The 26,881-nt window shown below is 38.6% G+C and overlaps 2 protein-coding genes across 6 annotated transcripts in view; one reads left to right on the top strand and one right to left on the bottom strand.

Annotated features, from left to right (window-relative positions):
- The window catches only part of LOC143018942 (estradiol 17-beta-dehydrogenase 11-like), a 55,723-nt gene extending 54,655 nt beyond the window's left edge, over nucleotides 1–1,068 (bottom strand). The window contains exon 1 of the mRNA XM_076174550.1: nucleotides 1,047–1,068. The gene's annotated coding sequence lies outside the window, so the exon portion shown is untranslated. The remainder of the gene's footprint in view (nucleotides 1–1,046) is intronic.
- fwd (phosphatidylinositol 4-kinase beta fwd) overlaps nucleotides 1–26,881 on the top strand; it is an 80,510-nt gene that overhangs the window by 16,604 nt on the left and 37,025 nt on the right. Inside the window, exon 1 of one of the 5 annotated variants that reach the window (XM_076174544.1) lies at nucleotides 624–1,018. The exons of 1 other annotated variant lie outside the window; for it this stretch is intronic. Coding sequence is in view for 1 of the 4 variants with exons in the window: in XM_076174546.1 (XP_076030661.1) it covers nucleotides 23,958–24,040 (83 nt within the window). In the remaining 3 variants the exon portion in view is untranslated. Of the gene's footprint in view, nucleotides 1–623; nucleotides 1,019–1,573; nucleotides 1,691–23,740; nucleotides 24,041–26,881 lie in introns of those variants that run through there. 3 more of the 5 variants (XM_076174543.1, XM_076174546.1, XM_076174542.1) reach the window with 3 other exon arrangements.

The following is a 26,881-nucleotide window of genomic DNA, read 5'->3' as shown; positions in this document are numbered from 1 at the left end:
GGGAGTTGAGGCATAAAGTATAATGAAAAGAGTGGCATTAATGATAGTATGACAAAAGATTTGATCCGTTCATATTTGCAATACATAGAAAGGTGTATATGAGAAAAATAGAGAACACGGAATGTGGCAACCAGAATCATCCTCAGTCTGCGTGATAAGACCAGAGTACAGTATTTGAAAGATGGGCTGAATTCGTTTAAACCTTTGACAAACGTCAAAGTTAGAAATACATTTGTTAAATGAGGAATGTTTGGACCATAGTCCTGTAAAATCATATAACCCAGCACAGCTCCAACGCTGAATACAACTAAGGCAAATGCACATAAACACACACATACAGCTGTCGATCATGAGTCCAACACGTGATCCAAGACCATGGTGAATTACACATACCAATCCAAGACTGATGAATCACGCATACACGCACAAATGTACAAATAAATAAGCATTGCACTAATTTGGTTTGGCATTTATACAACTGAAAGTTAAAACTAAGAACTGAACTACATGACTTCGCCTTTGTAAGATGTTCAATCTTGTTTGTGTGTGGCGAGGACACCGAGTTCTTGGAAAGCTTCACTTCTTGGGTAGTGTTGTTCATATCTGTGGTGGGTCATGTTAGTACTGGCATGGCCTGTGGTGGGGTAGGAAGTGTATACCGCGGAGCCGGCAGTTATTCGAGAAAACTAATATTCCAATCTTCAAATCGCCTGTGCTACTTGTCTCCCTTGTGTCTGTGACACATAGACACTTTGAAGAGACGTCTCAACGTTTTTGACACTAAATGGCTTTGGATAAACATGGGGTATCGCTGGCATGACTCTGTATCAATCCAGCGACTGATCCGTGTTACGCAGTCAAGGCCTGTTACCAGCCTAATTCGTGAACGTCAACTCTGGCATGTGGGCATGAGGCATGCTTCCCTGGTGATCCCACTCACAGACAACTCTCAGTGGAGGACCCGAAAGGCAGAACTTATGGCTGGGATAGGTTGCATGGAGGTTTGCTCGGAGAAATGGTGAGGAATGGGGTCAGTATGTATTTACCTAGTTGTAGTATGCTGGGTTGGTGGTTGTGGCTATGGGGTATCGTGTCTATATTCCCATTCACCATATTTTTCCTTAGATTAAGTGAAGCGACGTAGCCCCGGTATATGACCCCAACTGCTGTATGTTGTGTGATTCATCAGGGTGCGAATGCTTTAGCGATTAGCACCGATAAGATTTACACTCGATTCCTATGGTGAAGCAAAGAATTACCCAGTCCTTATATTTACCTCAGGGCTGAGTATGGGGATCCGAATTGAAGTGATAATTCTAAATCATTGATTCACAATTTAGTAGTAGAGGAAATGATCTTCCATTAACGTTTTACATTTTTGTTTGTGTAAAACGATGCACATGACATAATTCACGGAAGAGTATGTTGCTGTGATTATAGTACAAAACTTATTTTCGAGTGTTATATGGCACCATGAATAATTACAAGTTTATTCCGTACAGTTTTGAAAAGTTTATGTTGTAATCAAACTTACCACTTCTGATTGGTATGAGGAACATCTTCATGGAAATGCGAATTGATTTTCATAGATGGCACCACCAGTTTGTGTTGTTGTGTCTTGTGTCAGTGACAGTTTCAAAGGGCGGTTTACTTTTCGTTATGGCGATTATAATTTAATCTTTTACATAAGGTCAGTGGATTTGACTTTACAACGTAATATATGATTGTGGAAGCAAGTAATTAAATTCTGCAGACAGATGACGAGTGGCATTAAATCATATTGTGAATTACCAGTGGTTGAGGTCCATTCTTCGGTGTTTTGTAGATCAGGCGATAATCATGCCCATCATTGCAGTATGGGCACTTGAAACTTGGAACTGTACCAATGGCATCGTCTCCACCACACACAGCCTACACTGTTCAGTGAATTATATTATTCAACCAGTTTTACAAAGTACATATTGTGTGTGGCAAGTTTGAAATAAGTATCTAATAGGAGCAATATGTTAATACTACAGATTCATTGCATTTAGCATACCTTTCTAATTAGGTAGCCATTGTATTATTTGTACAGAAAATAAGATAGAAAAGTAAAATCGTAGTGAATTTTATACACATTAATAGTATATTGAGAAAGTATAGGTATAGAGGTAAAGAGAAAAAGAACAGTAGTTGAATACTGTTTTCACATATGTGTATTAAGTTGTACTGGTGTTGGTAAGTAGAAATAATGTATTTTGATACAGATTTTATGAAAGTGTTTTCTAAAAAAAGTTTATAAGGTAAATTTTTAGAAGTGCACACCTACGTGATGTAGCAATAGAAAATTATTAATTTTGTAAATTTGATACATCAAGTTCAACATAATATGTAATTTTCTTTGTGAAATTTAATAACAAAGGAGTTCCTAAAACTGATTTACTAACAAACAAAGTCACAGCTGTTGAAAGATATGCTGGCCATGTTTGTTTTGATCGATGCTGAGGTCAAAGAAATGAGAGGATGATAAATTTGTCTATTCTATCCTAACCTACCCAACCTATGCAACCTAACCTGTATTTAGTATTTCGGTACCTCTAATTGTAAAGATCATCCGGGTTGTCGTTATGGATGCTGATGGCCTGATTATTATTGTGCCTTGGGCAATTAACAGGTGACAGCAGAACCCTGTGTTCTCTCAAAAATTCCAAGGAAGCCCTATTGTCTTTGTAACAGTACTTATTAATGTCACCTAGAGTTGGAGAACACCCGGTGCACAACATGAAAGTCGATTATCTGACAGTGACTGGACTGGATAGACAACAAGTTGACCTCTTGATCCAATGCATGCAGCTCTGTTCAGTAGTATATTTATTTCTAGCAAGGTTTTTTTGTTACTTATTTAAAAAAAAAAAAAAAATCATATGTTGATGTATTATCATTTACAAAATTAATAATAAATTTTCTAATGCTATATCATGTAGGTGTACACTTCTAAATAAATACTGTTTATAGTAATATTGGTAACAAACAATAGTGGCTTTATCAAATTTTGATAATAATCAAATTGATAACACTTGCCATTGACAATTTTTTTCTACTCTTTTATTCTTTTACTCTTTTTAAATTAGATGTATATTTGATAGAGACAGTCCAAATCCTTGACCTCCTATCCACAATGATGACTGAATTAACCTGTGGTGTTAGACATTAAAATAGATTCTTTGACAAAAATACTAGAGAAGACATATAGAAAAATATTTAAGAAAACAATGTCCTGTGTCATCCAGAATACTTTCCTTTATATTCTCATAGTAGATAATTATCAAAAGAAATCTTTGGGAACAAATGATGAAATAGTGTTTGATTTTTAGTAACAAGTACTCCAATTTTGTCATTTCAACCACTCACTCAAGTCCCCTCAGAGTAAGAATGACTGTTTTCCATAAGATGTTTTAGGTTAGTTAATGTTGGTTATCAACATTATTCCTCAAAGGATGACAAGAATGGTGAGTGTTCTCAGATATATTTTATTTATTTGAAAATTAATAATGTTATTGATATTTGTTCCCACTGGTTTATTACTGAAAATAATTTTCATTATAAAAAAATCTTTTATAAGCAAAATGGAAAAGCAGTAAGACCAATCATTAGACAAAATCATGTAGAGTGGATCCCCTATGTATAAACTTCACTATACAATTTTTTTTCTGATGAAGAATTGTAGATTAACATAATGAGCTTAAATTTAAACAATGGTAAGGAGACTATATGCTTTTTATATATTTTGCATGTAGAGTTTGGGTGAAGTAGAAGATGGATTCTTTGTTATCTTATTTCAGTCTTCATTTGTAACCATGTTTATCAGATCATATATTTTTTTTTTTTTATCTTCTCTCAAATATGTCAATATTCTCACTTAATCTGTCTTTTTCAATGGGAATCATTAGTGATTTTAGACCAATCTGCTGTTTTCACAATACAGTGATTAAAGATCCTGTTAGGCAATTATAGTGTCATCATACAATTGTGGTAGGGTGTGGGGCTGGAGGTTTGAAGGCAGCAGAGAAGTGTGGTCATTGGCATGGAAGATCAGGAGGGTGGTAGCTAGAGTGACCTTTACATCACAGGTGGAGTAGGGGCAGTCTGTCATGGGGCACTTGATGGCGGGCATGACATCAACTTGTGTAGGAGCTGATCATAAATAACTCTTGAGAGTCTATGGAACAGTTCTTTACTATTTCTGTAAGGATACAATGATCAGCACACATGAAATAAATGACAAATTTAGAATCATGTATAGATTCCACTACAATTGACAAACATGATTTCACTACTTCCTTTTCTTTAACTGTCTGGGTATGTCAAAATAAGGATTGGTCAGTGCCAGTTAGAGCCACAGACAATATTACTTATTGGCAGGTTCTACCAGAGACTTCACCAGAAATGTAAATACTACAAGATTTTCTGTCAGTATTGTAGACTGGATATATTGGATTAGTATCTGTCAGTAAAACAGTTAAGATTTTGTTTATCTAAGCCAATATATTGTAAAGCCAATCATAACTAAACAAACATAACATAACCCTAGTACAGTACTATCTATGAAGTGTTACCTGGCATTTTTTCCAACAAAAAATCACACAGTGAAAATAGGAGTAATGTAAGATGATGGTTTTACTATTGCTGTGGACTATCAACAATGTGTTATGGTCAGTGGGCATTGACATTGAAATGTCACCTTCTATTAGTCATTTTGCAAGAGACTGAATTTTGAATGCCTCAGCCACTATGTAGTTAAACTTTACCTATCGTAAACTTACCTGAATGCAGGTTTAGTTATCATAATTTTTTTTTCTTTTCTTTTTCTTTCCTTATTCCTAGATACATATTTTGGTCTATTTTGGCTGAATCGGAAACAGCCTTTTTTTTTTTTTTTTTTTTTTTTTTTTTTTTTTTGTAAAATTTTGCTTCACACAATTCTAAAGAAAAGCCTGTTTTTTATATATGTTGATGTGCTGATTAATATCAGAGGACTTTCACATTAATGACATATTCTGGATGGTGAGGAAATGTTATTCTCAATAGCATTGTATCATTCATCAATCAACCCATTACCATGGCTCACTCTTGCAGGGGACCCAGTCCTTAAGAAACCAGCTGTAACCATTGGTTCAGCATGTAACCTTGTGAAAAAAAATTGTGTTGTCTGAAGAGGGTGAGTGTAAGGCATTGTAATGTAAGTGTATCTTTATTGTAGTGGTCTGGGGCAATTATTCTGTTGCAAGGTAATTTCTGAGTTGGACAGAGTAGTGAGCTGTTGCTGTAATTATTTCTTGTCTTGTGAATGATTTCTCAGTTAGGTGGATATCTAGGGTAGCTCAGTGAAGTATTGAAATTGGAAGTCTATTATGAAGTGCTTGTTTCATGGTCTTGAGTGTGTATAGTATATAAGAAACTAGCAATGTTCATTGGGTCCCATCTACTGTCCATTGTGTTTTTGTAAATGTGGGGTACTGAGGGAGGTAATTGTGAATGTTTCAACAGAAGACTGCTAGGGTTGTTTTATATTGTATACAGTGGGTTGTGTTTGTGTGAGATTGTATGAATGATGGGAGAGTTTAAAGGTTTTTAAATAAGGTTGTGTGTTGTCATGTGCTGCTCTCTGGGGAGGATTTTGGTTATAGTGTAGATGTTCTGTTAGGGTTGTTTTAGAACTATGAATTATCATTCTTACACTATTGTTTGTGTTGTTTTTGTAAGATGCCTGGTATCAGTCACCTTATTCTATATATTCTTTTCCAAATCTCACCCACACATTTTCACTTACCATCACTGCAAGTTGTTATGGCTTCTTTCACTCAGTTTGCCCACCTTTTTCTTTGTCTACCACATTTTGTCACTCCCAACACCAGTGTATGTATCTTTGCAGGATATCTACTCTATTCCATTCTCATGTTATTACCAAATCAGTTCAAGTTAGCCAGTTCCAATCTTTCTCCCAATCTTACCTGCATCCTTAGTTCATTCATGAATCCTATCTTTCTTTTGTCATATATTGTAGTTCTATGCACAGCCTTCAAGCACCACACCACTACTGCCACACTCTTCCATTCGTCACACAGGCTCCACTACCATACATAAGAGTTGGCACCAATCTTGCTTTGTATAATCCTTTCATTCTTTTCACTGATATCCTTTTATTTCCTCATACCACTCTCAGAGTACCTCCTGCCTTCCACCTCCCCCTCAGTCTATGGCCAATATCTGTCCAGTGTTCCATTTTCATGTGTATCAATTTTAGATACCAATATTTTTTTAATTACTGATTTTCTCCCCATGCAGCTGTACTGTATATCAGTATTGTGCCCACTACTTTGGGATACCACACTGAATTCACAAACCTTTTCAAGTCCTACTTTGTGCTAACTGAACAGTATCATCTGCATAAACTAGGTTATCATTCATGTTCATTTTACAACCTCACTATTAACCATGGAGAAAGTAGATACCCCTACCTTAAACCAATATTCATTTTGTATTTTTTTATTCTTTTATTTATTATTTTTTTAACCACTTCCATAAAGTTTTACACATAATAAAAACTCCTTACTAGTTCTAAATAGCTCCATCAACTCCTTATGATATCATGGTATCCTATTCTCTTTGCAAGTCTTCTCTTGTCTTTTTACAGATACACAAAATACAAGATTGGTTACATCTCTCTCTCTCTCTCTCTCTCATGCATTATTGTGATGGTGCTGTCTTGGGGAATACTTGATCTACAAAACCCCTTCCTATACAGAAACTATACTGTGATGCTTATTATCCTCTGTATTGTGATACTTCCTTACAATATCCTATGTTGCTCAGGTGGCTAATACCTTTATAGGCCTTACATTCAAGCTCAGTGTTGGCAAAAGAGAAGGTAACCTGGTTTTACTGACCGAGGTTTAAAAAATTAAATACCCACATTTTGGCCCATTTTCCCTTTTTTATTCAAATATATTTATTAACATATTTTCTATTTTAAAGTATATATATATATATACCAAGGCTTTTTTCCCCTTCCAAGGGAGGTAGCCAGAAAGGGAAAGGCATGAAAACACTCCCACCCATTTCATCCCTAAATACACTCCACACCCCTCCCACCTCCTGGATGACGGGTCATCCCTGCACCCTGCCCACCGCCCTGGGCCAGAAGCAGTGTCGCAAGACACAGCACATCCACAGCAAGGCCGCTTCATTTAATCGGCGACCCCCCCTCTCCGTCCCCCTTTGCATATAAGGCGAGGATGGGGAGAAATCCCTTCGGGCTGCGTCAAAATTCACTCAAACATACTACCCCACCCCCCTGCCCATTCCTCCTCATGCAGTCACAACATCATCCATATACAACCATTCTCCACTCACCTCTGTCTTCCGTCCTCTCCCTTCCTTCCTCAACAGACATTCCCCTCTTCTCCAAAGCCCCCTTCACCCCATCCATCCACCTCATCCTAGGACGTCCCCTCATGTTCACTCCCTCCACATCTGCCTTCCATACCTCTTTTACTAGTCTTTCTTCACTCATTCTTTCCATGTGTCCAAACCATCCTAATATTCTTTCATCAACCCTATCTCCCAAATCCCTTTTCACCCCTGTTCTCCTCCTCACCTCCTCATTTCTCACTATCCAGCCTAGTAACCCCCACCATACTTCTCAGACACTTCATCTCAAACACATTCAAACTCCTTCTCTCTTCTTCTCTTATGTTTCACGTTTCTGCCCCATACAGTGCTGTTGGCACAATCACTCCTTCATACAGTCTCCTCTTCGCATCCATTCCCAAATGTCTATTCCTCATTACACTCTTTAAACCACCAAGGCATTTACTCGCTTCTCTCAATCTACATTCTACCTCCACCTTCACTCCACCTTTTCCTGCTACACTTGCACCCAAGTATCTAAAACTATCCACTTCCTCCAGTCGCTCTCCCTTAATGTTCACTTCCAGTCTACTGCCACTTTCACCCCTTGTACATCTCATCACCTTACTTTTACCCACATTTATCTTTAGCTTTCTTCTATCACATACTCTCCCAAACTCTGCCACCAGCTTCCTCAATCCCTCCACTGACCCTGCCACAAGCGCAGTGTCGTCCGCAAACAACAGCTGGCTCACCTCCCACTTTTCTCCATTTTCTTTAACCATCTCCAATCCCTGACCCACTACCCTAGCATTCACCTCTCGCACCACCCCATCCATGTATAAGTTGAACACCCAGGGCGACATAATGCATCCTTGACGAAGTCCCACCTTTACTTCAAACCACTCACTCTCTCCATTTCTAATCCTGACACATGCTCTACTACTCTCATAAAAACTCTTGACAGCTCCCAAAAGCTTTCCTCCTATCCCATAAATCTGCATAACCTCCCACAGTGCCTTTCTGTCTACCCTATCATAAGCCTTTTCCAGATCCATAAAAGCCCAAAAAACATCCCTCCCCTTTCCTATAGCTTTCTCACATATCTGTCTTACCACAAAGATCTGATCTACACAACCTCTACCTGTCCTAAATCCACACTGTTCCTCACCAATTACTCCTTCTGTTCCTCTCCTAATCCTCTTAATTAAGATCCTCCCATAAGCCTTCCCTACTACACTTAACAGGCTAATCCCTCTGAAACTACTACATTCACACTTGTCCCCTTTTCCCTTGTAAAGTGGAACTATACAGGCACTTCTCCAGTCCTCCGGTACCCCACCCTCTCTCCAGCAAACATTAAACAACCTCACCAACCAGTCCACCATCACTGAACCTCCCTTTTTCAGACATTCTGCATGGCATCCATCCAGACCAGGTGCCTTACCTGCTTTCATCATCTTTACAACTGCCTTCACCTCATCCTTCCTTATTACTCCTCCATTCTCCTCACTCATCACTCTCATTTTCTTCGCATTTCCCACTGCAGCTATCTTTCCTTCCCTATCCTCCTTCACATTTAGCAACTCCCTAAAATATTCTGCCCATCTTCCCCTTACTGCCATCTCTTCCATTATCATCTCTCCATCTGTACCTTTTACCTTTTCTTCCCTACTTGATTCGCCTCCTCTTCCTCTCTTAATTTCTTTCCAAAACATCTTTTTATTACTTTCAAAATTTTCTGTCATACTCCTACCCCATTTCACATCTGCTCTCCTCTTTGCCTCCTTTACCTTTTGCTTTACTTCTCTTTTCTTTGTACGTCTCATATGACTCCCCCGTCCTCTTTTGTAACCAATCTGTGAAGTATTGAATATTTATATTATAGCACACAGTATCAATATTAAATCATAGATACTTGATCTTGTTCTACTTCATTGGTTAAGAAAAGACTAATCATTGCAAAGTATTTTTAATCTATTATTATGGAACTATAGTCATCACAAAACTTGAGGGGTTTTTTCAAATAAGAATGTTCTTCTTGACTAAATAAAGACAAATCATGTTTCTGTTTTGGTAGCAGCTTTTATAACTAATATTTTGCTTCCGTTTGATATTTTTGGTTTACGTTATTCTAAGATAACAAAATAACTTATCAAATGAGGATACCTATTTCTTCTTCAATGAAAAAATATCTTGCAAATATGACAATTATGAAATTTCATGAGAAATGATAATGCTGTTCTTTACTTCAAAGAAGAAGAAAAAAATTGTAGGATTCTTCACCATTTTAAAAATATTGTTTTTAGATTTCCTCACTCAGTATAATTTGAATTTTTTACATTTTGCAACATTGTTGTTCCTAATCTCAATTATAAACATAATTCTTTTCCTCAGTTTTCCCCAGTTTTAAAAATCTGAAAAAGCCCAGGTGTGTTTGGTTTTCTTGAAAAAAAAGATTGCCAACCCTGAATCAAGCTTACACCATTTGCCATTATCAAACAGCACTCTGCATGCATTCCTCAAGTCCATATGTACTCTTCTCATGTAACATAATTACCTGCTACACACCCTTTCTAATCACTCTCACTGCCTTACCACCCTTTTGATCATGTACTTGTTCATCTCATCCTGTCTCACAGCTTTTTCCATATCTCTCCTTTGCCATTGCATCCTTCACTTGTGACCAGTGGCAGATGTGTGCAGGAGATGATCCTGTGGACATCAAAATCATTTCCCTGCAATCCATCTTCAGAATCTATCAACACCCTCTCCTCCATTTGGAGATGCATCCCCAAGGGCCTGAAACTAGGTCTCCAAACTAGGCCCTTATTTTAATTAGTTTTATTCATCCATCCATTCACCCATTCATTCATTCATTCATTCATTCATTCTGACATCAGCTGTATCCCCTCCACCTTTTCATAGGAGAGCTGATAATTGGTGACTTGTCTCCTCTTCCTGGTACTATAAACAAGTGACAGGAATTGTCCCACATTGATACAACACATTATTTTATTATTTCATCAGTGATGAACTGTGTTTCTATCCTTGGAGACCATACTATGCTGAAGAGGTGGAGTATTAGAAAGTAAAAGTTAAGAGTGGTCCTCATTCTTTTCATTTGAGTGGAGATTAATCTCCAGTTATTAAGGAATTTTGTGTGGTTCTGGTTCATAGGAATATCTAAAGTTTGTAATGTACTGTCATACAAAACTTGTGCAGTTAATGTCTTGTAGGGGAAATAAGTAGAGACAACACTTTTTTTTTCTTTCTTCCCAGAGTGACCTGTAAAGGGCTACAAGGAAAATTGCTAGTATCTGTGGGGCTGGAGGTTTTCAGCAGCTGAGCAACAGCTGAGCAATAAATTATGATCCACCTCTGTCTCACAGACTTGTACCCATTGAACTCTGCTTGTGCTGCCTGTTCCACCTCCCCTGTCTTGACAGGAATGTCAAATCTGACACTGAAATTTTTAGGGTGTCATAAAATCAGTAATTCAGTATCTATTTCCCAGGTGTATAGCTTTTTTATGTCATCAAAAAGTACACCCTGCATGCTGTACAGTTAAGCTAGGTAACTGGTAACTTACAATTGGTTGCCAATAAAAGTGATAATAAAGAAAAACATATCTGGGAAATCAAATAATTTGAAAAATAAACTGACACCTCTTAAACCATTGACATGTTTTGTAGTGAGACATGGCCCAGACAGATACATACATACATGTACCAAGGCTTTTTCCCCCTTACAAGGGAGGTAGCCAAAAAGGAAAAGGCATAAAATCATTCCCACCCATTCCATCCCTGAATATACTCCACACCTCTCCACCCTCCCTCCTATCTTAGCACCTCCTGGATAATGGGTCATCCCTGCACCTTGTCCACTGCCCTGGGTCAGAAGCAGTGTCGCAAGACACAGCACATCCACAGCAAGGCCGCTTCATTAAATCGGCGACCCCCCCTCTCCGTCCCCCCATGCATAAAAGGAGAAGACGGGGAGAAATCCCTTCGGGCTGCGTCAAATTTTGCTCACAAATACTACCTCACCCCCCATCCCCCTGCCCATTCCACCTCATGCATCACAACATCATCCATATACAACCATTCTCCATTCACCCGTCTTCTGTCCTCTCCCGTCCTTCCTCAACAGACATTCCCCTCTTCCCCAAAGCCCCCTTCACCCCATCCATCCACCTCATCCTAGGATGTCCCCTCATGTTCACTCCCTCCACATCTGCCTTCCATACCTCTTTTACTAGTCTTTCTTCACTCATTCTTTCCATGTGTCCAAACCATCCTAATACTCTTTCATCAAGCCTATCTCCCAACTCCCTTTCCACCCCTGTTCTCCTCACCTCCTCATTTCTCACTCTATCTAGCCTAGTAACCCCCATCATACTTCTCAGACACCTCATCTCAAACACATTCAAACTCCTTCTCTCTTCCTCTCTTATGTTCCATGAAAATGAGAGTGATGAGTGAGGAAAATGGAGGAGAAATAAAGAAGGATGAAGTGAAGGCAGTTAAGATGATGAAAGCAGGTAAGGCACCTGGTCTGGATGGATGCCATGCAGTGTGTCTAAAAAAAAGGAGGTACAGTGATGGTGGACTGGCTGGTGAGGTTATTTAATGTTTGCTGGAGAGAGGGTAGAGTGCCGGAGGACTGGAGGAGTGGCTGTATAGTTCCACTTTACAAGGGAAAAGGGGACAAGTGTGAATGTAGTAGTTTCAGAGGGATTAGCTTGTTAAGTGTAGTTGGGAAGGCTTATGGGAGGATCTTGATTGAAAGGATTAGGAGAGGAACAGGAGTAATTGGTGAGGAACAGTGTGGATTTAGGACAGGTAGAGGTTGTGTAGATCAGATTTTTGTGGTAAGACAGATATGTGAGAAAGCTATAGGAAAGGGGAAGGATGTTTTTTGGGGCTTTTATGGATCTGGAAAAGGCTTACGACATGGTAGACAGAAAGGCACTTTGGGAGGTTTTGCGGATATATGGGATAGGAGGAAAGCTCCTAGGAGCTGTCAAGAGTTTTTTTGAGGGTAGTAGAGCTTGTGTCAGGATTGGACATGGAGAGAGTGAGTGGTTCGAGGTAAAGGTGGGACTTCGTCAAGGATGCGTTATGTCGCCCTGGCTGTTCAACTTATACATGGATGGGGTAGTGTGAGAGGTAAATACAAGGGTAGTGGGTCAGGGATTGGAGATGGTTAAAGAAAATGGAGAAAAGTGGGAGGTGAGCCAGCTGTTGTTTGCTGACGACACTGCGCTTGTGGCAGGATCGGAGGAGGGATTGAGGAAGTTGGTGACAGAGTTTGGGAGAGTGTATGATAGAAGAAAGCTGAAGATAAATGTGGGTAAAAGTAAGGTGATGAGATGTACAAGGGGTGAAAGTGGCAGTAGACTGGAAGTGAGCATTAAGGGAGAGCGACTGGAGGAAGTGGATAGTTTTAGATACTTGGGTGCAAATGTGGCAGGAAAAGGTGGAGTGAAGGTGGAGGTAGAATGTAGATTGAGAGAAGCAAGTAAATGCCTTGGTGGATTAAAAAGTGTAATGAGGAATAGACATTTGGGAATGGATGCTAAGAGGAGGCTATATGAAGGAGTGATTGTGCCAACAGCACTGTATGGGGCAGACAGATACAAAATGTTTTAAATTATGTTCACATAAGATGGTAGGAGAAAGAATCTTTGAAAAATGTGCCCCTAGACAGTATAAGATGTTCTTTGCTTATTCATGAAGGCATTTGTAAAAAACTAGATGAGAGGTGATCAAGAACTTAAAATTAAGGACTTTGGTCCACTTTTTAGAGGTAAAAATTAAGAATTGTGATTTTTTTTTAATCTTGCTGAAAAATAGTTTCAAGTGTTGGCAACAACACTCTGAAGTTTTAAACTGATATGGTGATTTTTAATGTGAATAATTATTATTTCAATATGGTCTACTTTCATGATTTTTAAAAGCTGACATTGTTCTGCATTCTGAACAAATTTTATTATGTGTTGAATATTAGGTGTTTTCTAGGATCTTTAAAAAATTCTGTAAGGGTAAATATATCAATAGAGCAAACCATAACCATTTGACTTACACATGTGTAGTATGTTGATAATTATAACTGTGCCCAATATTTTCTTAAGAAAAAAGGCCAAAGCACAAGTCCAAATAGCTGGGGACTATTACCAATTTGAATATTGAAGATTTTTGGATACATGAAAAAAAAAAAAAAAATTGTAGTGCACTTTCTGTTGACAGACTTTGATGAAAATTTGTCAAAATGACCACAATGAGGAGCATGACTTTGAGTATAGAAAAAAATTCAGAATAAAAATCAAATCAAAATAAAAAGTGTCTAAAGCAGACTAACATCCTTAATGTGAAGGATAAAAGACCTTCACCCATTGGTGGTAGCTACATGACAATACCTTGCCTGTTAAGTCATTGGTAATGGCCATTCACAAGGTCATCAACAAAATAGTTTGATTTTGACCTTTGAATATAAAGGGTAATTCCCTCAAGTGAATAAAATTGCCAGGCAGCAACTAGAAAAAATATACTAGGAAGCATCCCTTCCATATATTGGTTGATCAAGGTAGATCCGTGCCCTAAATTGTAGGGGGTTCCCTTGATTGATTAGAATTGCTTGGTGGCATCCAGAAATAAAATATATAGAAAAGGATCTTAGTGTTTATGGATAAACCTGTTATAGTTTACTGTAAACATCACCTACTTGATGGATAGTTTTAGGGACACCTTTCAGCTGAAGAAGCATTCTCTTCTGCCACAAAACTATGGGTTATTGACTGCATAAGTTTTGTGCAGTTGATATATTAGGGGCTTAGTGACAACCCAAGAGACTAGTTACACAGCATTCTTTTGTGATTGGATATTAATCTCCACCCAGGGAAGAATACTGGTCACTTTTAACCTCTACTATCTCTCCTTTCTATTCCTGTTCTTAAATCTCCTTTATTACATCTATGACTATCTCAGCACAATACTGTGCCCAAGGGTAAAGATGTTGGTTATCAGCAATTAAATACTCTGGTGATAATTCTGCCACAAAGGCATGGCCTGCCTTCACCTCAATAAGCCCTAATATGCATGAATGGATGCATAGAATGCTTCTTGTGGAAGGATGTGTTTGTGCCAGGAAGGTATGCATATTGTCTGTTTATGGGTTAAAGAATTTATGGTTATTGTCATTTTCTAGTACTCTAAATACTGTATAGTACCCCTGCCATGGCTCCTTTTGATTTATACACTAAACACTTGCTGTTATGGAGGAACACCTGAGTAAGGCATTGATGATAATTGCTGAAGTTCAAGTTATGAGGAACTTTATATCTTATTTAGGACATATTGGAGTGAGAGAAGCTGTAAGGGGGCAATAATAGATAAATGATCTTGCTTTAAGTACTGAAATAATCTTTAATATCCTATATAGAACAAAGTTTCAATATCAGCCTAACAAGTCATTGTAATCTTTTACCCTCCAAAATCACCAGGGGAACACTATTTTCTTCTTTTTGAAGTTGGGAGAAAACCAAGCACTGAAAATAAAAACATGGGAAATTTTTACCATTTTTACACTGCCCACCTAGAAAATTTGCTAGGAGTGTAGTGGATGAACAGTGTCAGTTAAAAGTTCTGATGGTTGGATTTCATTTATCATACATGTTTTGAGGATGAGTAATCCTAAAACTAACCAGATTTGATAAATGCAGCATCCTGGATAAAGTAACTGTTACCTACACCCACACTGTGCACAGTTTGGCAGTCACCCAACAGGTATCTGATGTGGGTCAGAACTCACTCACAAGATGCTCCCAACATATACTGATCTGAGTGTCAGTGATTTTATATAAGAATCCCTGTGAAAATTTTAATTTCTTTATGAAATACATAAATTGTGAGGTTGCATAAAGCTGTTTCAGTAAGATAGCCTCACACAGTTACTTCCACTAATGTAGCCTACCAAGCAAAATGCTAAAATAATCCCACAGCCATACAAAGAAATATGTTTGGAACCCATGAAAACTGCCTGAAGATGAACCATATTTCAGGAGACAAGAAAAAAAAATGCTTGGGAAAGATTAGAATCACAGAAATGTCTAAAAATTAACTGTATTTCTTAAATACAGATTTCATGTAGAAAGAGTAAGAGAAAAAGCTCAAGGGGGCAAATGGCACTAACAGAAAAAAAAATCATATAGGACTTATTGAAGGAGTCTTACAGCAATCTGGTCATATTTGTTTCTTTAATATGTGAAAATGGAACACTAGCCTCGAGTCCACACTGCATTACTGGAGTACTGAAAGCCTAGTACATTATAATTTACAACACCAGGACCAGAAACTAATGTACCCATCCCAGTACAAAGTTTCTACAAACATCTGTGTGAGGTTCCAAAGACCATTCTGGGGCTGTGGGTTTTCCACTTAATGAAACCCAAGGCACTGAGTAATTCCCTGATGAATAGTACTTCTATCTTTGGGAACAATCAGGAAAACAAATATGGACATCTTGCACACTATACAAAATAAAGCATTAATAATGATAATAGGATGGACTAGAAGCACCACAATAGAACACCTGCACACAGAAATCAAAATCTTCCCTATAGATCACATGATGATAATAGGTACACAATTTTATGTAAGAGTCCTCAACCCTACTCACTCATCTCGTTACATCACACAAGCACAGTCAACTGAATATAAAAAAAAAATACAACATACTACTCAAGCCTATACAGTCAACAACCAATACCATACATCTCCACAAAATTGCTCAGGTCATAAAACAAGCTTTTTAATGACCAACTCCCAACTGCATCAACAACCCCCACCCTTGACATCAGCCCCACATAAAAACCCCTCCTAAGAGAAGAATTAACACATAAGCATGCTTTTTCACGTCACCATCCAACACTAAGACAAAACTGGCTGCAGAATCAAAATGACCTAGATACAAGCATCGCGCAGATGATATTGCATGCCTCATTTTATGTTGCCCCATTCTGTGTTCAGACAACAATATTATACAGTATTTCTTCCTTGAGTGACGGGCTAATCTGATGGCTAGCTAGCTGGGAGTTGTGAGTCTCATCGGGGACAGTATTGTGCCAAAGAGATGGAACCATAAAGGTGGTAAAGAAGAAATTTAAGAAGAATTAGTAGAAGTTAAAAGTGATCAGAATTCTTTTTAAGTGGATATTAATCTCCCGTTTTAAAAGAATGTTGTGCACCTCGTTTGTAAGGGTGTCTGAAATCCCCAAAATATTGACTGCATATAACTTAGGCAATCATTACCCAATACAGTCACTGACTGACATTGTGTTTCATGATTTTATCAGTTCCATAGTGTTGTTTGTTGGGCAATGAATGATGGTGTAAGGGAAGATAATTTTGACTCCATGTTGAATTGTTGAGTGAAGGTGTGTTTATTGTTATATATGAGGATGCCTGTTGGTTGTGTTGGAAGGTGGGTCTTGATGGGTGTTTACAGGATACATGTTCAAAGAATGAGGTTGGTCTAAGACAGTGCTCTTTGACCTGTTATTTGTGTGTACCTATGTAGGGTGACTTGTGTTCATATCACCATGTATGGTAACAGTGGGGTTTGTAATGTTATTAAGGGGGGTTGGAGGTTTGGGTATACCCTTGCAGTATTAATGGTGTTATGAGTATTGGAGACTTTTTTTCCTAATGTCAATATTGTTTGACTTTGCTTAGTCTGTTCAAGGAATATGTTTTTTATGTAATGGTGTAATAAGACTGTGACTAAAGACAGGTACCTGCAAGTGGTGGGCCTGCAAGACAAACATCAGAGAGAATCACCACCCTGATGCCTGTCTATAGAACCCTTAAATACCCTTGTATCTGGAGGTGCAGCTGACACTTGGTCATGGGGACAGTCCTAAGATCTTTCTCAACTTCAACTATATTTCTTCCATCTTTTCATATAAGTAGAACTGACAACAAGCACATGATCCCTCATACTACTGTAAGCCAATGACATGGAAGCATCCCACACTAATACAACAGTGTAGTCTGCCCCCTTTAGTGGCTTGAACACTAATCAAGTCACCTCTTTTTCTTTAATCTTTCAATGTTGGCAGAAAGAGCTGGGAACTAATTTGGTTGCTGCCCTTATCATCTCAAAATTGCTTTTATCTTTCACTCCATGGTAGTGCAATGTAGTTCAGTTCGAAGCTTTAAGAATCATTTAGATAAATACCTAAGTAAGATGCTGTAATGATTATAATTTATCTTATATTATTTGTTCTTGTTTTGTTATCATTTGTCTGTCTGATTTTCATTTATTATTAGTTATATATCAATTTATTATTATTTACTATTTACCTGTTTGTTTATTATTTTAACTATACCTATGCATTTATTTATGTATTTCATTTGTTATTTACATTATTATAGATTTTATTTATTATTTTATTATTAATATGATTGCATCCGACCTACCAGATATGGATCAAAAGGTCTCCTGTCGGCATGCTCCGCCTTTGTAATCCTTTGATGCATATTCCAGTGTTGGACAGATTATGGTTTCTGTGGGTGTTTTCATCATCTTCATCCGTGTAATGAAAAGCCACCTGCAGGAATCCATACATCTCTCCCACAATCCTAGTGATAGGTTGTGTGTAAGTGGGTTGTTACATTCATGGTATTGTAGGGGCCTATGTTTATTTCTATGTTGCTGCCCTGCAAAAGTAGGAGACGGGGTGCAAACATCAAATTGCTTCTCATAATATTTGAGGGAAAGAAAAGAAGATTAGTGTAGATGGTGAAAGTAAAAGTGATTTTGTGCCAAGTCATTGGTAGAGGTGAGGATGTGAACAGCAAGGTAATGATGGGTATGTCTTGCATTGGGTTGCTTTCTGAAATGTCCTAACCCTAGCTGATGCAAGCCTTCTTGCTAGTAGGCACCTGTCTTTGGGCCTAGACCAAGTGTAACTAAATTGTATGTATATCAACCAACCTCTACTAGTGACCAATTGCATTCACTGTCAATGGATCCATTGTTGGAGTAAGCATCAATTGAAAATTATGCTTATTTGGTAGGTCCTTGGGCTGCAGGTAGGGTGTCCATAAGAGGAGGCTGTGTAGTGGGAACAAATACTTGTGCAGTTAAGATTTGAAATGCATCAATATATGGCACTGGTATTGGTCAGCTGCACAGATCTGTTGTGCTGCCAGTGGATCATTGTTGGAATATGCATCAATAAATGCCAAAGGAACTGACTAACAGTGCTATACATTTGATGGCTGTGGGTCAAATTCTATTAGAGACAGTATTTTTGCAGGGGTAGATACACCAATATACAATAAAAGTTTTGTAAATTTGTAATTGGATTAGGCTTCAGTTGATAGTGCAGAAAAACTGAGACTACATATGGAAGTACCAATGTAAGGTTTATCAAAATTGCCTGAGCATGTCTGTAATACTGTACTTTCAAACATTGTATACTGTACAGTAAGTATTAAGAATAACGATGCTATAAGAGTAGTTTCATCTGGTGGTTAAGGCCTTAAGACCTTAATAGAGAGGTGTTCTCTGGTAGGTGATGGCCTCCGCTATACTCCATCCTCACCCTAAGCTCAAACCTTGTGCTAAGGACACATCAAACACATGGTATTATCAATACATCTGCTCCAGAGATAGATTAATTGATATTGTATAACAGAGGTAGTTACCTAACTAGCCAGGTAATGCTGAAACAAGTCAAACTTCATATTGTCCATTTTTCCCATAGTACAGTGGATACAATATATACCAGTTTACCATGGTTTTACCCCCGGTATGGCTATTGACTGCATAAATTTTATGCAGTCAGAATTTGAGAACTAGTGACATCCCTGTGGAGAAGTCACACTTTTTAACTAATATCTGCCCAGAAAAAGAATGGTGACAACTTTTTAACTTCTATTCTTCAATTCTGCTTCCCCCCTTAAACGCCTCTTTGGTGCAATATTGTTCCCAAGGATAGAAATTTTAGTTATTGCTGATTAAATGCTAATGCAGTAATTTTACTCTAGTTCAGAGCACCACTATATCCAGAAAGATGTTGGATACAGTACACTTGTTTCCATACAAGTTATAACATTCAAGTCAGTGCAGTTACACTGATAACTGAAAAAAAAATCGGATACATTTTAGGGTGAACCAAGGCAGTGAGAGTTTGTTCTGAGGTGATGATGGAATATGTAAAGTGGCCCACCCACTCACCCGTCCTTGTCTGGGTCGTGACCTTTTGTCCCTGTGAATGAAGCCTTAAGATCTGCTGCTCACGGCAGCCTTCATGGTCTTCCTTGTACAGTGGTTTCTGCAGTTTGTTAGGTATTAATATTTAGGTTGACAAAGACATGCTCGCACCCGTATGTTATACTGACAAGAAAAAACAGTAATATATATTATCGCACTAACAAAAGTAGATATAACATCATTCACAATTTATTTCGTAACCAATAAGTATATGTAGCCCATGTAATACCATGTGCTTCATTAGCTGCAATATTAAAATGGTATATATATTTATATTCACTTGTAGCTACACTCAAAAATAAATGAAAAAAAATAAATGGGAAAAGAAATAAAGATCATACAAATCGAATTCCGTAGCGCAGTTAGCTTTTAAATTTGGGTAATTTTATTGTTAATAAGAGCACGTTAGGCTAGCGTACAACAGATGACGCTCGTGCTACAGGTTTCTTACTTTCAGTCAAAGTTTTTTTTTATTTGAGTCTGCTCGCCTAGAAAAAATGTGGTCTCTTGTGGTGGGCTATGTAGGAGAGAGGCCATAGTAAAACGAGTAGGAATGCATTTACTGGGATCAGTGTACGATTGTGTTATACGTGGAAAGTTGTTTTTATTTCACATTGTTATTTATATTTTCATGGCAACGTCATTTCATACCGGATGGTTATGTTTATTAACTTTTGTACCTCACCATTTTTGCCATACGTGGAATTTTATCTTTTGTTGTACCAGGAAATGTGGAGTCAGACACTTGGTATGAATAATAGCCCTAAAGTTAACATGGTGTCATGATGAAGTCATGGTGATTTTCTCCTGTGTGTCGTGTTGGTTTACGGGAATTATAAGAAAACTACACTCAGAAGAGCAAGTTGGCAAGATCATAAGACTAAGTTTGTAGTTACTGAGGTTCCGATGGCATTGTTGCGTTTCTGTTAAACTCGTCAGAAATTAAACCCACTCAGAGGACGCTTTTCTAAAAATGTCAGGTTGGCTTGTTTTGACGTTAGAACATTATTACTCAGACTTGACCAAACATGTATTCTGTTAATGTGTAGTAACCAAGTTAGGAATAACACGAAAATGTGTTTGCTAATAAGTTAGTTATAGACCCAAACATATAGGGTTATAAACCCAAATATGTATACCTGTAAAAGCACAATAATCATGTAATCCAAGGAGGTATCTCTGTGTCTCCTGAAATTCCTTTCGCGTACTTTTATGCCTTGCGTTAAAATATTCATGTGTGCCAAATAACTTCCCAGCACAGTGAGTATGCACCCATCGGAGCTTATTGCTCGCTTCGTCGTGTCTAAAGTCAGTTTATCAAATAGTATTAAGTTTATCACAATTCTTCTTAAACTATAGTAAGGTGTATATCTGGCGTATGTTTATTTAATAAATTTCCTCACGCTAAACTAGCGATATGCTATTGGAGTCGCATTAATCAATCGGAATACCCCAGTCAAACGAATCCTTAGTAATGGCACGAAAAATTAAGCCTGGGGATTTCGTTCTATTCACCAGCACTTCTCGTCACGTGATTGATGGTCACACAATCGTTTCTGATTATTGTAGAACCTGTGAGGAAAGCTCGGCCGAGTGGATCATGGCCGGTGACTAAAACTAGATAGTAGCGCGCGGCATGGGAGACCCAACGGCTAAAAATCCCGTGACAGCTCAGTAGATGGCGCTGATCCAGGTCTGAGGTTATCTATTTTGTCTGTTTGTCTACTCAACATTTTACTGATAGGTAGGACTTAGTGAAGCGCTTCTAAAGACTGACATGGGTTGGAGAAAATAAACGTTGGAACAACTGTCCACTATAGAAGTGGGTGGTTAATTATTAACCGACAGATTTCGTTCGTAGGAATAGGACACCCTCCCCAACACACACACACACACACGCGCACAGAGTTGACTGTTCATTAATTTGAGACTAGGTATGATAAATTTTAGAGTAAGAGACTGAACCAACTAGCGTTGCTCCTTGCCTGTATACCACAGTTAGTTAAACACACAAACAATTAGTCATAGTTGTGATACTGTAGAAGCCGTATATGTTACCTTTCAACCATGTGTCACCATTTATTGTATTTCATTATATATATATATATATATATATATATATATATATATATATATATAGATATATATATAAGTTACGCTTAAAGCCTGTAAATAATTTCCATGCGTAATGTTTGTATAACCTTCTATCAAATCATGGGGTCTTTTTTGTGTTGAACAACTTACTAACCCGAAAGATTAATTTGTATTCCATAATATGTAAAAGCACACTTATTATCGTGTATTTAATTTACTGTGTCAGCGGGACGCAGTGTTAGTAATCGTTAGTCTTAATTCGTGCCTTTAGCTTGACGCAATCAGAACTATGTACGTGACAGGATGGAAGGGCGTCGGTTGACTCGCGTTGGAAATGACTCCACCAATTTGATGATTAATCTCCGCGTGATGGATTATGCTGATGGGATATGTTGTGTCATCGGCAATGAAAGTCATTTGAGCATCTCCACTTCTCTCTCCCAGTGAAATAGGCATATGGTCTTTATAGTGGGAAGTTTTCTTGCGTGTGGTATGAATAATTTTAGCTGTAAACTCATTTCTGAGTACATGAATTATGCAAAATTTACATGAAATTGTGTTGATTTATTGAACAAATTGTGTGTTCATAGAATTTATTTGGAACCTAGTAGGTTTCATCGTGCTTATGAATCATCGGGCACCGTATGTAATTCACCATTGTCTTCGATCACTCGCGGGAGTTGTGATCGACAGCTGTTACCTTTTTGGGTGAGAGCTCAGAACTTGTATACGGCGCAGTGGTAGCGTGCGTAACCGCAGCGGACCAAGTACGATTCTCGTATAGGGCTGAAATAATTTCAATATTGCGGCGCTGCGAGCCGGCATTCCGAATCTTGTGGGCGGGGAGTGTTGTGTGTGTGTGTATTTGTAAGGTCACAGCATTACCCATAGATCGGTCATATATGAGCTGAGGGTAATAGTTGTCTATCACGAGTCCAACACGTGATCCAAGACCGTGGTGAATCACACACGCACACCAACCACCCTCTTGCTGAAGGAGTAAAGACTAGCAATACCAATGAATAATCTTATTTGGGGGATTGTATTCGAGACTTCCGCATCGATCAAGGCAACTACTATAACAGGAAGCTGTATGCGCGCATCTACCCAATCATTTGTATACAATGTGCAGAATAAAAGTTATGCTCCTTGCCTTCCTGTCTTCAGTTCTGAAGCTGTATGTTTTTTTTGTGTGCCTGTATACGTATATTTAGAGGTAGGAGGAGCAGGCACTTTAAATCTTGTTCTCTATCATCTGACATTAGATATGATGATGATGCCACAACACTACCCCAGTCGACATGAAGCGATCGCGTAGCGCAAGGCCTTGTCTAAGGGCCAGAACAAGTAAAGATGCAAGTGTGGCGAGATTAGATTGGTTGACACAAGGCAGTGTACCGCTGCCTACCCTCAGTAATGTGCCACACTATGGATTTACTGTGACAAACGTCTTGGGGTCCGCCCTGTTGCTGATGAAAGTCGTGTGGTGGTTGCCACATTGGGCAACAGTGTAGTAAAAAGTAAGGAGATAGGTGCTATTGCGAGGCTCGGTTTATGACGGGATAGATGCTTATGTGGTTGACAGTGTTCGTAGAAATGCGTATGTGCAGGGAGGAGTTGGAAAGCGTACTAAGGGAGGGGGTATAGGTGGCAACAGCAGCCACCCGTAGCGCCCATCTGACAACATCTGCCCCACCCGTACGATCAGCTTTCAAGTTCGTACGTACGCACGCACGCACCATGGAAGAAATATGTGCTCCTTCCTCTCAGTTGATCAAGTTATTGTATTCGTTTTCGTTGTGCTGCAATGTGACCAGCTTTCGGGAAATTTTTGTTTTAGAAGCTGCATCATTGGCTGCAGTGGTTTCTGAAAAGAGAAAATAGTTTCCATATTGGAAAGTTCTTCCTTGCGATTGAAGCTGCGCGCGCACAGCCGAGAGCCAGGCGAGGGTCCTCTACATACATGTTTGCTGCTTGTAGTTCAGTCTCGTTGTGGCAGTTTGGAGGGGAGGGCGTAAGGGTGTCAACTTGTGCATTTTTTATTTGTTTGACCATTGTGAGTGCCCTTTATTGATTTGTGAAAGGCATAGTGTGAAGTGGGGTTGGGAAATGTATATGTGGAATTGAAAAAAACGTACTGAAGTGTTTACTTATGGACGTGGACATCGTCTCCGTATCGGGAGGAAGTATCGATGAGAGGACAGACAGAAGGGGAACTGACGATATTCTCCTTAGATTTAGTCTACCAGCTCAGCATATGGATGAAGGATGCGAGGTAAGCCTAAGGTTACCTTTGATTAGATATTCCAAGAGTGGGAAGGCAACATGCGTAGGGGAAAGGGTTATTTGGAAGATGTGTCAAGCGTGAAGAACTCGAAGTGTCAGGGCGAAATGACGGGGGTCTGTCTGCCTGTCTGTGTGTTTGTCTGTCTTGACTTCTGTCAGCCTGTGAGGTTACTTGACTAGTCCGAAAAAATATCACCAATAGCGATGAACATTTTCAGAAAGAGATGAGTCCAACCACGACAGGAAATTTATGAATGGACGAGAATGTTGTGCAATTTATTCAATGGGGGATCGTATTCCCATGAAGTAGATCGTGGTGAGAACGAAATTCTCATTATGTAAACAATAAAGGTTACGTCAAGATTCCCCAGTAATCTTTTATCAAAAGGTGCGTGATTGCAAAATAACGCTACCAGAGTACGCTTTCGGTCGTGGAAGTGTGACAACAGTCGTCTGGTTGTTTTATGGAGCACAAGCCAAGGACTGCCCCTCCCTTGCCCGTGGTAGCCCACCGAAGTACAGTACATACTTCACCTCGTCATAGAGAAAATCAGCTGTTTTTCTGATTTCTTGTTCAGTTTCTTTGTTTTTCTTAAACACCGTTGCTATTAAGGGGATCTCATAGAGATGAATAGCCTGACAGCACTCAGAGGAAAAGTAGAAGTTACCTGGTGTGGAGAGTAGGCACCCCGCTCCTCCTTAGGAGTGAAATAAACTTGAATAAAGCCTTGTAGTATCCGTGGTAAAAGGGAAAGTGTCATCTAGCATAGGAGGAGTTGGTGAAACATTTTCTGCAAGTACAACCCAAAATATCAACATATTAGCACATGCTTAAGAGAGTGCTAGGTTTGGTTATCCAGTTTTGTAGAAAATTGCACCAAAATATCCATACCTTCATCAGATAATTCATTATTATTATTATTGCTTATGAATTTTCATTTAGAAAAAAACTTGTAATAGGAATAATTGTTACCTAAAGTTTCACTAGAAAACCACAGCCCCATAGTGTCTGGTAGTGGTCCTTGACCCCTCCCCCCTCCTCATAGATATTTTTTGAAAGAAACTTTGACATACCTGTGTTGTATTTATCTAATGATAGTATTTAGGAGGGGATCAATGCCTATGGGGTCCTGTTCTCCAGTTGTCATAATTTTGGATCTCATAAAGAATCGCCACCCTTGACTTCGACAAGGTGACAATTCTTCATGTGGGCTATCCTAGGGTGACAATTCTTCATGTGGGCCATCGTGGGTTTATGATTCTTCGTTTGTATAAATTGATGACAATAATAATAACCTTCATTCAACCTAACCTAATCTTTATTCCACTGTTAATATTTGGCATAATGGGATGACAATTCTTCAGGTGGGATCTTATGGGGTGGCAATTTTTCATGTGGGCGTTCTGGGGTGACAATTCTTTATGTGACCCTTAATTTCTAAATCATAAATGGTTTCACTTTACTATTTCATTGCATAGGCTATTCCTGGAGTTTGTACATCTATATGAAAAGTGAAAATCCTTGAACAAGGGGTCCCTGTTGAATGAAAGGGATGCACTCTGGTAAAAGGCTTTTGTTGCATTTAATAACAAGGGGTCCCTGTTGAATGAAAGGGATGCACGCTGGTAAAAGGCTTTCATTGCATTTAATAGAGCATTTTCCTGTTTTGGGGAAATAAATTGGCATGACCAAAATGGATTTTTCCTAGTCTTTTCTTTTTTACATGAGGGGACAAGAAGGATTGCCATGTAGTAGAAGTGGCTGGCCTTGCTTTGTATGTGTTGTGATTTGCTGCCTTGCTTCTGACCAGCCAGGGAACAGGGATAACCCTTTGTCCACAAGGAGCAAAGATAAAAGGGAAACAAATGTGTAATGGATAGGAGTTGGGTTAGGTGCATGCTTTGACTGGCTACCTCCCATGTAAGGGGGAAGAAGTCTTGGGATATAGATTGATTTTCCACAAACATCACCTTTTATTATTAAGAAGCCTATGAGTACAGTACAAAAATGCATTCAATACTGGAAATGAAACCTTTCACTCTTTCAACTATGTCATTTCTGTTGTTTTCATTTGTGTGCAATGTTATTAAATGCACAATTGAAATAGGAACAATTTTGTTTATATCATATTGGTAAATTGTTGCTTCGAGTTTTACTAAGTGGAAAACCTGCAGTCTCACAATGGCTGACAATGGTCTTTGGGGCCTGCTGTAGATTTCCCTGGGAAGAAATTTTAGACTTGTCTGTGCTGTATTAGTATAGGAGTGTTTTTACCTCACTAGTTGAAAGTGGTAGAGGAAGGGGAGCAGTCGCTGGTTGTAAGAAATACAATTGAAATTGATAGATATCATTAGCAATGTCTGGAGACAGTGTTAGTACCTCATGCCTACTTCTCCTGATGGAGGGGGAGGTGACGTGTTTTGAAAATGGGCAGCTTTGCTAACCATCTTGCAGGACCTTGCACTTGCAGGTACCCACCATTGGTTTTTGTCATGTTAGTATCAACCATAAATCACTATATATTTCTTGGAAAAATAAGCAAAATAATGTGAAAAATATATATATATATATATATTACAGAAATGGCTAAAAGGGAAATGGATGATTCATCACCATTTTCTCTCTTGGTTCATGGACACCACAACTGGCCACTCCCATCCTCCCACTATCCCAACTGTTGCCATCATACAAACTGCATTTTCTGTTAATGAGGATAACAACATCTCAACGTATATGAATGTAAATAACTCCCATTGTCATATAATTAGAGTATGGAATGATCAACACTGGAGGAATTGTAGTAAAACTAAATTGTGAAATGAACACAAC

Source organism: Oratosquilla oratoria, chromosome 36 (assembly GCF_046742065.1).
Source record: "Oratosquilla oratoria isolate Oo_2021 chromosome 36, ASM4674206v1, whole genome shotgun sequence".
Lineage (NCBI taxonomy): Eukaryota > Metazoa > Arthropoda > Malacostraca > Stomatopoda > Squillidae > Oratosquilla > Oratosquilla oratoria.
This window is presented reverse-complemented; position numbering and strand designations above follow the sequence as displayed.